The following is a 15,767-nucleotide window of genomic DNA, read 5'->3' on the forward strand; positions in this document are numbered from 1 at the left end:
GCTCCTGGTTGGAGCTCCTCGTGTTTAGTACTTAAGGGATGAGTGAAGTAATTTTGGTCTTTTTTTTCTCTTCTTCTCGTTCTGGGAACGGTGCCAGCTCCGGACATGTGACCGAAAACATAGTTCGCAATCCGCCGATCTAAGCAAACTTTCTGTTCATAATTAGACCAACAAATTTTGTCATTATTAAAATTAACTAAATTTAATACAGTCCACTTTTATAAACCAAATTGTTGTTTTCGTGATTTCGTTTGTCAAAGGAACCTTAACAGGCAGACTTTTCCGAATTTCCTGAACTCTTTGGTGCGACATTACTAATCCTTACTTCAACTGTTGTGGATCATGTCAGACTGATGGGGGAAAGGAGTTCTAATTCCTTTAATTAGATTATTTCTGGCGGGTGTGGGAGAAAATTTGCAGCAATTTTCAAGCGAATCTTGTACTTTTTTATGTTTTTTATATTTCCTACACTACGCATTAAAAGTCTCGTTTGCAGTAGTTTTTGAGGAGGTTTAAATGAAACGCTGTGAATAATACCAAGATGATGCGGGAAAAGAGTGTTCTAATTTTTCTAATTGACTTAATGCTTGGAGCAGTTTTTATTTATAATAATGGAAATTCATTAGCGTAAAATTCATTGTAATCAAAAATCTGTTTGGAACAATTTCAAGTATATATATCAAAAACTATAGGATTTATTCCCACTTTACAGAATCGAAATAATTATTTTGGCACCCTGTAGAATGAAAAAAGGCTACTGTTGTATAAGACGAATTTAGCGGAATCGTTTTTTTTCTTTACTCTCTAGCTCGTATACTGTTGGCTCTGAATCACCGTACATATTTTTGAGGTTCCTACCATGAAAATTCGGGATTCTTGTCATTTTTTTTTTTTTATTTCGGACTAGCTAACTTTTGGACAGACAAGTTATCTTATAACCATCGAGCTGGACTGCCAAATAACTTTTAAAGCAAGTTTCAAAAATGTTTTAATAATAATGTGCTTCTTAACTGGAAAAACTTCTAACTTGTTCGATACTATTCGAAACAAAACTCTGCAATTTTCCGACTGCGCCTTCGGGCCGAATAATTTTCCAGACTGTTGCGACATCCAAAGTAAATTTACTTTTAAAGTTTGAAACTCCTTACGATCTCGATATTTAGACGGTTCAAAGGGCTCTTACCTGAAAGGGCACTATTTCCAATAGACGTGGAAACAAAATATAAAAAGAAATTTATATCCATTGAAAGCTATTTCTATCGAACTGCCCTTGCGCCCTAGGGGTGATATTTTCACCAGCAACCGATGAAAAATGAAACCGGTTTTATGAACATACTTCCATGGGGCACCTCGGCCGCGGATATAGACTATTTCCTCGACAAATTTCCACGCAAATTGGCCCTTAAATCACATTTGCCCGGGTTCAATCTGGCCCAAAGTTTTTCACTTAAATTTTCGTACTTATGTTTTTACCTCAGAGTTCGCCGTAGGCATCGAAATTGATTTTTCAGCTACTGAAATTAACGGACTCACTTGCAAATGTGGAGGGCAATGGTCTAGAAGTTCCAGCATGTGTCGAATGTTTTGAGCGTCCTGAATCACAAAGTTCAACTCCATGTCAAACTCGCCTCCAACCAACTGAAACAAGAAGAATGAGTTAAAAAAAATGGTGTTACGAAAAAATAATATATTTAACCATCAAGAGATGATAAAAGGTTGCAATCGGTTGATAGTCGGAATATTAGGAATATGGATACTAACTTCACGCATTTACTTGAAAATTTCTGCGCTGCATCAATAATAAATATAATATAATATAATATAATAATAAATAATAAATATAATAAATTAAAAAAAATAAAATAAAAAAAAAATTAATATTATATTACTATGAGAATTTGTAAAATCTGATAATAAGGGAAAAGCATAATAGTGTAGACTGCGTGTTTTTGTATTTGCGACATAGAATTTCTTAAAATTTTAATTCTGTTTTGATCCTCGTTTTAAAAATTAAAGCTATGTAACGTGGCAAATGTTAATTTAACAATAACTAATTGAATAAAAAAAACTTGGAAAAAGTCCTAGAAATACACTTTCTTCTTCAAGTTCTTATTTTTTTTTTAACCTAGCTCAAGTTGAAAATTGATGTCGTCTGTATCCCAAATAAAAAAAGTTTGAAAAGCTTAGACACGACTAGCCGAAAAAGATTAAAATCTAATGAATATAAGCAGAAAGTTTGCATAAATGAAAGTTAAATCGAGAAACAGCACGAGTGTACTCAGTTCACAAGTATACTACGTGACAAAGAAAGGTAAATACCCATTAAAAACAATTTTATTTTGATAATTTTTTGCATGTTGACTTATCTAAAAAAAAAAAAGAAATTATCAAAATTTCAAGTTTATCTGTTAATTTTTTTTTTAGTTTTCATGGGTCGTTCCTAAAAAAAATATAATTTTGTTTAAACATTTTTGTTCAAATTTATATCGCAACTTTTGTGAAGTGTGTTGCAATTGGTCACAATTTTAACTCATTATGCCTAGAGTGCGTAGAATTGAACAGATCCATCAGCTTAGTGACTTCGAGAGGGGGCGGATTGTTGGGTTGCGCGAAGCAGGTCTGTCGGTCAGAGAAGTGTCTAGAAGAACTAACAGATCCTCATGAACCATAGTGCGGTGTTACCAGGCGTGGACTCAGGAAGGTCGTGGGCACAGAGCCAGAGGCACTGGGCGACTCAGAGGAACCACAGAGCGTGAAGATCGTCGATTGCGACTTTTAGCTTTTAAGACCGATTTAGCAGCAGTCGAGCTATTGCAAATCAGTAGTTTGAAGAACATGGGAATAGGGTTGGTATGCGTACAGTATATTGCCGAATACGAAGTTTTGGCCTTTTGTCCTATCGTCCGCATTGAGTGCTGCCTCTCATTCGCGAACATCGATCTAACCGCTTACAATGGTGTAGAGAGAGGATTCAGTAGGATCAAGAATGGACTCAGATGATTTTTTGTGATGAATCCCGCTTCTGTCTGGGGATGAACGACGGTCGGGCAAGGGTTAGAAGGCGACTTGGTGAAAGGCGAGATCCACAATTTGACAGAGAGCGTCATGTCCACCGTACTGTAGGCGTTATAGTATGGGGTGCCATCGCATATGGTAGCAGGTCACCCCTAGTTTTCATTAGAGGCAACATGACTGCCCAACGCTATATCCAAGAAGTATTGGAGCCATATGTGATTCCATATTTTCGAACTATCCCGAACGCTATTTTCCAGCAAGACAATGCTAGACCTCATGTTGCTAGGCAAACAATAACGTCCATGGATCAACATCAAATCAATTGTTTACCCTGGCCACCTCGATCGCCAGATCTGTCTCCTATTGAACATGTCTGGGACATGATTGGCCGCAGACTGTTAAATTTACAGCACCCTCCACAGACTTTAGCAGCCCTTACTCATGAAGTTCAGATTGTCTGGAATGAGATACCTCAAGAAGACATTGACAATCGTAAGAGATCCGAGCCCAGGCGTATCAATGAGTGTATAAGGAACCGTGGATGCTCAACACACTATTGAAAAAAAAAAAGAAGTTCTTCCTCTGATCTTGCTGAAAACGTTATCATTGAATAAGTATGTGGTACTGAACACGTACAAAAAAATTATCAAAATAAAATTATCTTTAATGGGTGTTTACCTTTCTTTGCCACGCAGTATATATTTGTCAAATTAAAATGTATAAGTTTTAAGCTATCAAAAATTATAATTATTTTATTATTTTTAAGAAAAGACTTTCATGAACTGCATCCTCGAACTGCTGCAAGATTTAAAAATTTCGATTTGTATTTTACTAAGGCGACCGAGTAATTATCGCCATAATTGCACAAGTGCAAATTACCGGTATGCTTCGCCAATGATTGGTTGAGCATAACAATGAGGCACCAATGTTACGCTGCTAAAATATCAAATTTAGCAGGTGAAGAAAATTCCCGACTTAAAAAAATAATATGTTTTATGGTGAAATCAGTTAACCAAAAACTACGTACAGATGTACTTCAGTGGCAGACTTTTCCCAGTGTCTTTGTTCTGTTATGGTATTTTGTTACCGTGTGGCTGACGCAGATAGTCTTCAATGGTTATATTGCCATACTGGGTGTACACTTTGTGGACCCGAATTCTCCATTAGTCCCAAGAAAATGAGTTGAAACTATTCAGATCTCGAGAACTAGATGTGGAACAGGGAACATTTAAGAAGTCGGATATTGATACGTAAAAATGCTGTAATTTCGTCAATTTTAATGGTAGAACAAAGAATTGGAAAATAAAATATTTGCTAAAAAGAGCACTTTCCAATAGCTTTTAAAGAGTTTAACGTATGTGCTGTGTTCGTGCACAGAGTGGTAAAAAAAAAAGAACGTTAATCTAAATTTTTCCATTAACTTCCATGAAAAAAGAAACAAAATCCAATTCTTCTATTTACATCAATATTCAAAAAGCTGGGCTGTACAGCGTCGCAAAAATGACTGAATTCGAAAAACTAGTATAAATGTTATAGAGCTTCGAATTTGAAGAAAAAACATCAGGTGACCCACTTTTTTTGGAACTCGGTATAGTAAGTTGGCTAACTATTCGAATATCATATGTTTATGCCGTGTTTATGCCCGAATTTTAGTAGAACATTTGGAGATTCGGATAATGAACTATGGTAAATTGGCAAATTTACCGTAGTTGTCGAAGGGGGGAAGGGAAATAAAAAATATCAAATTTTCTCAGCTAGCACTAAATTTCCCAGCGCAAGTTGGGCAACAACGCAGATTAGGCAAAAAGCACAGAAATTTTCTGATACAGCTTCAACTAAACATAAAACAGCTAAGATTAGACGAATCTTTCGCCAGGAAATTCAGTAAATGAGTACGACATGACGACATGAGATATCACTTAAATTTTGTAAAGCTCAAAGCAATGGATGGAGAACTCGTCCATTAAAGCATGTGGTTTGTAATTCGAAGTCTTTCGAGTCTACTTAATTTCAGTGCAAAGGTTACACACGTATGAACGGAAAAATTGTCACTAAATAAAAGCAGGTCACATGGTGATCACGTCAAGATACCAGTTACTCTAGCATTGAACGGGCTACCTTCCCATAGGGCCTCTAACTGAAAGAACACCATCTACATTAGAGCAGACGCGATTATTCTAAATCCAAATGACATGACTGGATCATTCCCACATTATTCGTCCATTGGCCAACCTTGTCACGTTAATGTCGGTATTTGGGCAGTCATGCCCAACATAATAAGAGAAAGGCTCAAGATCCAGTCCGGAAACACAGTAGCGAAGATCAAGAACAAAATCGTTTTGAAAACTGATCAGGAATCATCGATTCTCGTATGATCGTGGTCATGTGTATTATTTGCGCCAATGGGCGAAATAGTTTACTCTCTGGAAAGGTATGTGAAGGATTTTTGCACTCGTGAGTTGTAACAAACATTCAATAACAAATCTCATGACTCAAACTTGTGAACGGTGTGAAGGAAAGTAAAAATATGTTGGAAGAAAACTGCGGCCTCCTAGGATCTGCAGTGGAAAATGTTGAAAGGGGATCTGAAACGTGGAAAGATTTATGGAAAATTCGAGGGTTGGCGTTCAAGGGCTGATTGAAAAAGAGCTGGAGAACCGTGATGAACGACTCAAGAAGCGACATGACTTACCGGTCCCTAAATAGTACCATCAAGGGGAATTTACCATGTTACATTAGCCCTAATCAGGATCACATAATGTTCTCATTTCTTTGAAAATGCCAAACAAACAATCGAGACGTTAACCTAGTTTTTAGATATAGTTCCCATTGCTCTCCAGAAAACTAGTGGAATAAACTTCTAATTTGGCATTTAAACTCCATTTGGAAACGGAAAACTAATCCAATTTCCCGGCAAAATATACGCGTTTTGCATCCAATTTAATTCGTGGGACATAACTAAAGTTCAAAACTCTCAACTAGTTAGTTCTGCCGTAGCTATAACAAGCTGGGGACAGAGCTTTCGAGTGCAAGAACTTTATTTCTTACATCGCTCAAAAGTTGTGCACTAAACGTAATCGCAGATAGAATTTTGTTTAGGTAATTAAGCCATAATTAACACTCTGAAAACCTTCACGGCTTAGGCAATTTGAGAACATGTTCGGTCAGATATTTTATGTCTACCTCGACAAAGTTTGGAACTGGGGTCATTTCTAAAGGATGCAGCGGTCTGGGTTGCTAACTGAAGGAGAATCAAAATTTGAACTAAGAAATCGTATTTGGCATTAATTTATCTTAGGCATTAGCTAACATCGCTATCTACGCAAGGAACCTAACAAATTTAGTTTGCAATCAGCGTTTGAGGTTTACTTATATATATACTTGTAAAGCATTCATGCCGGTACCGCTTTGACGAGTTCGAGAGACTTATCTCGTAGTTAAATGGATGAGGGCCACGTGAAGTTTTGTGCCAACATCCATAGTGAGGGGTTTTAATCAAAAACCTTGCGCCCTCATTTAGCCAAAGTGCGAAAAGAACCCTAAAAATAAATTGAAACTTCACGTCACGAATATATCGTAGTCAGGTTATGCATATAAAAGACTTGAGATGTTTCTAAGATTAAATTTAGCGTGAATCCAGGGATCGGTTTTAAACATGAAAGAGGGTCATAAATCAAAAACATTTAAATATATTTACTTCTGTGGCGGGTATCTCTTTAACTCTGTCGCTGTAAATACAGCAAGAAGTTTGGAAATTGTGAAAAATCGGTAAGCAAAAGAAATTTCCGGTGGAAACCACGTTGAAAGATTAATCGAAATCGCGAGTATTTACTCCAAACGATTTCTGGAAAAAGACATATTGAAAAAGTTTTTCCATTGAATTATTTGATTTTTTAAAGGATCGGAAATTTCGGAAGGCGATTGCATCTCTTATAAAATAATAGATCAAATCGGTTCCGTTTAAGGGCTCAAAAAAGGTACGAAATAAAAACGGTCTTAAAACTATCTTATACGTCTGTAATAAAATATTCATTTATCTGCTACTGGAGACTGTACGGAAACTTCAAATTTGTCGCAATCAATTAATCTAAAGGTCATATCTAGCACGTTCTCAACCTCCTTGACCAATATTACTCTACCGGGCGCGAAGAAGGAGTCGCCATGCACCGCAACTTTGTTGCTATTCATAAAAATTTGAAATTTGAACCATTTCTAAATGACAACGTTACCATTTCTTCTAGACAATGTTTATTTTCTGTTAGTCCCAATTTGACAAAAGTTGACCCAAACTGTTTATTTTAATATGTCGCCCAGTATTTTTTGGTATTATTGGTTTCAGCAAGTCATTTCCTCTATGAGGGTACCGCGTTAAGAATTTTCTTTATATATATTTATATATATATATACAGGGTGGTCATTTAGTGCGGTCTCGGAAGATTACGGCTAAACAATTTAATATTTTGAATTTCCTTTTTTTTGCGTTATATAGAACTCGATTATGGGTACATTCTAAAATTGTTTTCGTTTTATACAGGGTGTTCTAAATAAGTGAAAAATATCAAAGTTATGTTTATTTTAAATAGGACACCCCATATATTAATATCGTTTTAGATTTCTTGAGAAAAATAAATGTAAGTTTCATCAAGGTTTACTTGTCCTAAATCTTAAGGATTTCGAAATAATTAAGTTTTTTTTTTTAAATCATACAATTTTAAAAACTTTGTTTTGAAGGAAGTTTAAACTGAAGTAAATCGAAATTCATACCAAACCTTAGATATGAGACGTATTTTATGCCAGAATTATTAAAATTTAAATATCTCATACAGTGCGTCCAAAAAATAACATGAACATTGCATGCTTTTTGAAAGGAAATAACTTGCTTAATTTAAATAGAACACCCCATATTTTATTACTCGAAATAAGAGATAAACATATGACTAATCAAAAATCGTTACACCTTCCTATACCTAAATGTACAGGTTTTCTTCGAAAAATAAGATTTAAGAAAAGGTAGCAAATTTCCTATAGGTCTTATAACGGAAGTATTTAAAATTCCACCCCACACATTAAGTATTGTGTATTATTTAATGTTATTATTGAAAATTAAATAAAATTTCATATTATGGGAAAACGGTAAAAGATAGGTATAGAACACTATAGTATCAATTGAAAGGGAATTAATTTGTGATTCTAAGCAATACATAGAAATGTATATATTCCATTTGAAATAAGAAAGTTATGCTAAATTATAAGGGAGTAAAATTTGACCACTCTTTTTGCGTACCCTGTATATAAGTTTAGTAAATAATTCATTCTAGTTTGAAGATTAGTTTGTACTTAAGAAATAATAGTAAAAAAATAATAGCCAAGTAACTCATTTCAACTAGCAAAAAAAAATTTCTTAACTCTTGCATTTTTATATTTTCTAAAATTTCTCGAGAAGCGATTGTTTTAGACCCAATGTATTTTATAAAAACTTGCACTATTTCCTTCTTATAATTCCAAATATGTAATAAAATATAGGGTGTCCCATTAAAAAAAAACATATGTTTGAGATGTATCTTTTTTTATATACACCCTGTATAAATGAAAATATTTTTAAAATGTATCTTGTAAGGTCCTACATACACCTTAAAACACGATTTTCGATCAAATTATTATTACGGACGTAATACCCCGAGCCGCTCTTGGTGCCCCACCCTGTATATAAAAAATTTTTATTTCCAAAAGGAAAAGGGCTATCGATCGTTATTGGTCTTTCTGCCCATGATACAAATTACTAAACTTAGTGTTTCATACTGTCCAAGAGAGAAAAGAAGAAAGAACAGAAATATTTTGAATCAGTTGCACTATTTACATTTACAGGCTGTAGTGCTCTATCAGGGTTGTATTGGGGAATTGTAGATTTGACTGTCTTGTTTGTCTTGTCAGACACAGTGGGGTTACTATTGTCCCATTGTCAGGATTGTCCTTCCATTTCGTTTGCATGTCCAGAATTCTTTCCGTTATTCTTGTCATGTCAGTGCTTTGGTATAGTAGTTGGTTGGATGGGTTATGTAGGGGGTTGTCGAGGTGACGTATCTTAGCAATTAGTCTGACTGCGATTTGTTCTGTCGTCTGTATATGTCTTTTTGTTTTTTCTGTTGTGTTCGCTCTTATTATGTGCCCGTAATCTAATAGTGGTCTACAGATGGATTTGTATATTTTGGTGGCTGTCTCCGTGCTAATTCCCTCATCTTTGTACGTGAGTAATCTGAAGTGTTTAGTTATTTTCTTAATTTCCGTCCTGATTTCCTGTGCGTTTTTTTGTGAATTTCATTTGATAGTTTAATTTTCTTTATTAATAATAAATATATATTTTTTTAAATTTATATTATAGTGCCTCAACAACTAAGGTCATTGGCACTTATCCTAGATTATGTGTACATCAAATAAGGTATACTAGATGTGATTATACAGTTCTATTGATTTAAGGTACTCAATTGTTTTTCTTTGCACTTCTGTCAAGTGCAATCGCTCCAAGTGGTTCTCACTTATCTAGTGGAATGCTCTATTCTTGTTGTATTTTGGGCAGTTCTTCATTATATGTTTTGCCGTAACTGGTATGTTACAAAGGTCACAGTTAGTGGGATTATCTCTCTTCATAAGATAAGCATGGGTGAGTCTTGAGTGACCGATACGTATTCTTCTAATTATTATGGTATCCCTTCTAGATAGCTGAATTGGTCTAATCGGCAGAAGTGTGGGTGCAATACGTGCTAGTTTTGTGTTAGATAGCGTCCATATGTTTTGCCATTTTTCTTCAGTCTTCTGTTGGTAATAAATATTTTTTCTTAGCAACTGTTTTCACGAATCGCTAATTATAGATTGGACTTATGTAAAAATCTCAATTCTCGATGTTTTTATTTCTCACTTAGTATTCAGTAACTTTACCCAAATTCCTCAAAAATTTATTCTTTAAAAATCCTTTCTAGAATGCAAATGCGCGGGTTTCACCGACTCTTCGAAAACATGAACATTTATACAGATGTAACGCCAACGGTTCCAAAGTCTTTCAAAATTGCTGTACAGTAATAAAACTCATAATCGAATCACCGGCGGTGCGCTAAAGTAACTGTGACCATTCATTATTAGAAAAAGTACTTAATTCTCGAATAATTATGAAATTCGAAAAACTCTACTGGATTTTTTCATGTCAGTAACCAATAAGGGAAAAATTCGTTTAATAATTGAAAAATTAAAAAAGTACCATTTTCAATTTTCATACTAAAAAAAATATATAAACATATACGTTTAAAAAAATATTAGAATTTCCCATGAAAAATACGCAATAATATAATGGCATACGTGGTTTTAAATAAAACACATTTATGATAGCGTCCTTCAACTCCAATAGTCCCCGTATATCTTGTAACAAGTGGTGCGAAGTAAGTTCTATGTGCCAAGTATTAGTTGCCTTATTAAATACACAATATATTGATTAAAGCATTAACGAGGAATTTCAATAAAATTCTTTTCTGTCAGAGGTAAAATTTTTGAATCAATTCGTGGAAATTATTCAAAAGAGAAAGTTAATTTATTTTCTCATTAGAAATTCCTTTCTTCCTTTCAAGCTGGTTACTATAATGCCATGGGGAAAGGAACCGAATAATTGTATTAGAGAATCTTTGAACATCAGTAGAGCGAAGTCGCTTATTTGTTACGAAGTGAATTTCATGCCAAATGGAAAGGCTTGGGATTTGAGTTCGATTCTGCTGACTAACGAGGTATACTTCGCCCTTTTTTCTGAGCTGGGGTGGCAGGTCCTACTGCCTTATCAAGAGCTTTAAATTTACGTCAAGCTCATCGTGAAATTGTGTTCTTCATACTAGCGGTAACAAATGACAAATAAAACTGCTCACTTTAGTTGACTTGACTTATCAATACTTTTATCTCTTAAAAGTTATACGTAGCTGTGTTCTAATTCCTACAGTTCAAAACATTTTTCTGTTCGGCCATGTATTTTGTTAAGCCATTCAACCGATCAGAGTCAATTCTGATAAACTTATCAGCGTGTGTTATTTTTAAGCCTTTTGTCGGTTCTTGAGAAAACATTACCCGAATTACGAAAAAAGTACATGTCCGAGTTTGAGTAGACCGTGAAAAGAGCTTTCAATCAAGCCGCAGCTTGCCACAAAGGATACAAGAAAGGTTACAGGGTAGATTACAGGATAGCTTATTTCGATAAGAAACAAAGTTAAATCGCTTTAGTTTGATGCACATCATTTGTGACATCATAAGGTGACCCACAGTCGAATACACAGCATAATCGAAAAGTTTTGTTATACAGGGTGTTTCCTAAGTACGGTACATAACTTCGGGAGCGTATTCTACAGCTAAAACAAAGGTAATTTTGTTATATAAACTTTATCCCAAAAATGCTTCGTTGCGGAAGTACAGGGTGTGAAAATTTTATTGTCTGAAATTTAATGTATCACGCACAGACAAGTAAACGGTGTTGGTGACTAGTAAAATGTCGACAATTTCGCTACCAAACAGGCAAGTACACAACAAAAAAACTCACATCTTCATATAAGTATTTCTTCTCTCAAGAACAATAAAAAAAGAGTGAAAAAATTTAACTTAAATGTTTTTCATTTTTTTACGCAAAAACGGTGCGTCCTACGAAAAAAAGTCAAGAGACCTTTTTTCTTCCAAATCGAACAAATAATTAAAAAAGGAACAAAATATTGGAAAAAAAAAGTGGCGTACCACATTTTTCTTTTAAAATATACAGCAATTATCTTGCCCGCACGCCACTGGATACACTACAGCCACTGTTTTTAGCGTAACCGTTGCTAACTCTCAAACCCTGCAAAATTTCATTAAAATTTTTCAAGTAGTTTCGGAAATGTTTAAAAAATTGTAATTTTTTAAAGAAATTTTCACACCCTGTATTTCCGCAACGAACCATTTTTGGGATATAGTTTATATAATAAAATTACCTTTATTTTAGCTGTAAAATACGCTCCCGAAGTTATGTACCGTACTTAGGAAACACCCTGTATATGAAATTAAATGCATGACTGAAAGCATTGAAAATCTCAATTCACTACTATTCGCTCATACATTTCATGTCTAACAAAGCTTTTCGGTAATGCAAGCCGGGTTAGTCAATCTGATCCCATTAAATGTTGTTTTTTCAGATTATTTCAGTTAGTTTTCATCTTGGTTTTGCTCATAATCGCCCAAAATTTGCAATGCCTTTGGTGAAAGTTTCAAATTTCCGACTAGATATACATCAAATCATTAAATTTTCAGGAAAGTTCTTTTACCAACTATTCAAAATATTTGATACAAATTTGCAACTTTTGGCCGAGATCTTCAAAGAAATTTAATTAAATTGTTTTAGTGAGAATTTCAAGATATTTTAAGTGGACTTATCCGGAGAGCTGCAGTTAATTTCAATGTTTTTTTTTTTTTTTTAGGTTTATTTAGATAACAGTTTTCTGATCGCTCATTGTTATGCATTTTTTGTTATGAATTCTCTCTTTTCCTCGATGAGAATAAATTGGTATCTTTGCCAATCTTCAGAGTAAAATCGTCTAAATATCCAGCATAGACATTGAAACTTTCATATCGATTAGTTAGCAAACAGTAGCGTATCAGTCACGTTTGGTAAGGCGACAAATACATTTTGAAGTGATTACAGGGAGTAATTAGAAATTTGTAACTGTCCAAATAAAACTGATGCACTGACCAATTTTAGAGTGAATATTTGCCCAATTATTGAGTATACACAATAGAGAAGAAAATAACAATCGCAGTACAATAATATCGCTCATAAGCAAAATGTCCGGTTCGATAGCCATAACCATTGCGAATCACAAAAAGAGAATAGATTTAGAATATTTTTAATTGCCAAACCGATTTGCCCCGCCAATGAATTTCGGAGTGAATAATCACCTAATTATTGAATATAAGTCTCGGTATAAATTGTGAATTGTTCAACTTGATTAGTTTAGAAACAGTCGCGTAGGGGAAGCGTATTTGATGAGACGATATTTTCGGCTGAAGTTCTGTGCTTACCTTAGTTCCTCCAATTTCAGCTTTTTAACTGGGAATTCTCCAAATTTGAATAGTTCAGGTTATTTCAGCTAGTTTCTTTTCGTTTTTTTCCCGATTCATTAAATTTTCCAAGACAGTTTCGTTCACTGAACGTTTTTTGTATTAAATTTTGCACCAAAAATCAACCATCTTTTGACAATAAAATCCATAATAATTTAAAACGGCTTGATCGGATAACTGCGGTTATCTCTCTGTCTAACAAATTTCAACTTAACCCATTAGCGCCCAAATTATTTTATCGTCGAAAAATTTCATGCTTTCTCCACGAATGATTGTTTTAATGGCATACTGAATGCTCACCTTGGAATTTCACATTTTTTTCTCAACAGTTTTTTTCAAAAAATAGGTGATCTATACAGGGTGTCCCAAATAACGTAAGTTCCATGGTGATTATGGAAGCAGAAAGGAAAATAAGGTGGCTCAAATAAAAAAAAAAGATGCGCATTTTTACGCCTGTTCAGAAAGTTTTATAAAATTAAAAATATGTCCAGGGATTGTCAAAATATCAGCAAAAAACTGAAAATTGTGATTTTCAAAAATAATAAATTTTGAGTACACCGTTTAAGTGAATTCTATGAAATTTGGCAATTCTGTATATTGACAACTGCCAATCTAATGACGTACTCAGAATTTTTTCAGGTTTTCTAGATTTCGAGAAATCATATTCAACTTTCCTGATTCTTATGGTCGCCATATTGTATTTTGGTTGCGTCGAACAGACAATAAAAAAGTCTTTTTAACCATGTATTGCGAAGGTGCCCTTCAACCTACCAAAGTAGAAAAAATTAAAAAAAACCATCATTTCACCTTAGAAGACTTACAAACAGGCATTATGTTTTATAATCGAAAAACACAACTAGACTTTAGTGTCCCTATAGATACTTTCGTAAGTTGCAACAAAAAGTTTTCACTATTGTTGTGTTTTCGGTCAGTTTTTATTTTTTCAAAGTTAATTTTATTAGTTTTACACTTTCACCCGGAAAAAGTTTTAAAGTAAAAAAATTATGGAACGGTTTTCAAATCCAGAAAAGGTGGAGATTAATGACTGCTACATTTTGAGTGGAACAAATACAGATAGAGCTCAAAATATGTATCTCCAGATGTACCCAACAGGGCGTCAACCTGGGCACGCAATATTTAATAGGCTTAGAGTGAATCTACTTAAGTACGGATCGTTAAAGAGGAAAACCAGAACACGGAGGATTAATGAAAATGTTGAAAACTATATTGTTGGAAGTGTTGTTGGAAGTGTTGTTGAAAATCCTCGCATCTCACTGCGTCAAATAGAATATAATATTGATATAGCTAAATCGATTGTTCATCGGATCCTAAACAAAAATAAATTTAAACCGTACCTAGAACATAATAGAAAAGATCTTAGAGATTGTAACACTGGTGGAAGACTCCACTTTTGCAATTGATTTAAAAAAAATCTTGAACAGATCCTCAATTTCCTCTTAGAGTTTTGTGGTCTGACGAAACATATTTCACAAATTGTGGAACATTTATCAGGAAAAACAACGCACATTGAGATGACGAAAATCTACAAGTAAACATGGAATTGAGACATAAAGTCAAATGACGTTTTACTGCACGTCTTGAAATTCTTAATGGACATATGATATTTGTATCTTTGGACGGAACATTTACGGGGGAAAGATATTTAGAGTTTGTGCAGGAGAATGTTGCACGAATGATTGAAGATTTCCCGCTGGCTACTGTAGCTAACAAGTGGTTTCAGCAGGACGGGGCAACACCACATAACTCATTAGTTGTTACGTAATATCTAAATAATACGTATGGAAATAATTGGATTGGAAATCAAGGTCCTGTGAGCCGATCAGCACACCTCCCAGACTTGACACCTTTCGATTTTTTTATTTGGAGATGTGTAAACGACAAGATTTACTGTACATCCTACGATACAGTAGCAGAGTTCGAGGCTGCAGTTGTGTGAACCATTCAAGGAATATCTCCAGATATGGTAAGAGTGCTGGTATGTCCGTCGATAAGTGCTGTAGAGTTCGTGTTAACCCTAACAAAGCGTTATTAACAACAATATTAACGTTTTTTTATGGTTATCAGTATAGTAATTCCCACTCATAGTAAGTAAAAGTACTAATTCCTTTATTCTTTTCCTTTGTTAATTTGTGTAAAATTTATGGAATTATAATTGCATTAATATTTAAAAAAATATTAAGTTTTTATTGTCTCATTAATGAGACTACGTGGTACATTAGTGCTGTTTGAATAACCTAAAACATAGCACTTGTGTCTAAGTCTACTAAAGTGAAACATGGTTTTTGTTTATTTTTTCTACTTTGGTAGTTTGAAGGGCACCTTTGCAATATATGGTTAAAAAGACTTTTTTATTGTCTATTCGACGCAACCAAAATACAATATGGCGGCCATAAAAAATGACAACCTTGGATATAATTTCTCGAAATCTGGAAGGGCTGGAAAAATTCTGAGAAAGCGATTAGATTGGCAATTATCGATAATACATAATTGCCAAATTTCGTAGAATTTACTCAAATGGTTTACTCATAATTTATGATTTTTGAAAAGCACAGTTTTTAGTTTTTTACTCATATTATGACAACCCCTGGATATTTTAAATTTTTGGACATTTCCTGAACGGGCAT

At 34.2% G+C, this 15,767-nt stretch overlaps 1 protein-coding gene across 14 annotated transcripts in view; it reads right to left on the reverse strand.

Moving 5' to 3' along the window:
* rg (rugose) overlaps positions 1-15,767 on the reverse strand; it is a 677,097-nt gene that overhangs the window by 417,959 nt on the left and 243,371 nt on the right. For all 14 annotated transcript variants that reach the window (XM_066297050.1, XM_066297056.1, XM_066297048.1 and 11 more), the window contains exon 2: positions 1,534-1,638. In XM_066297050.1, the coding sequence (XP_066153147.1) occupies positions 1,534-1,638 (105 nt within the window). The remainder of the gene's footprint in view (positions 1-1,533; positions 1,639-15,767) is intronic.

This window comes from Euwallacea fornicatus, chromosome 27, assembly GCF_040115645.1.
Source record: "Euwallacea fornicatus isolate EFF26 chromosome 27, ASM4011564v1, whole genome shotgun sequence".
NCBI classification, from domain to species: domain Eukaryota; kingdom Metazoa; phylum Arthropoda; class Insecta; order Coleoptera; family Curculionidae; genus Euwallacea; species Euwallacea fornicatus.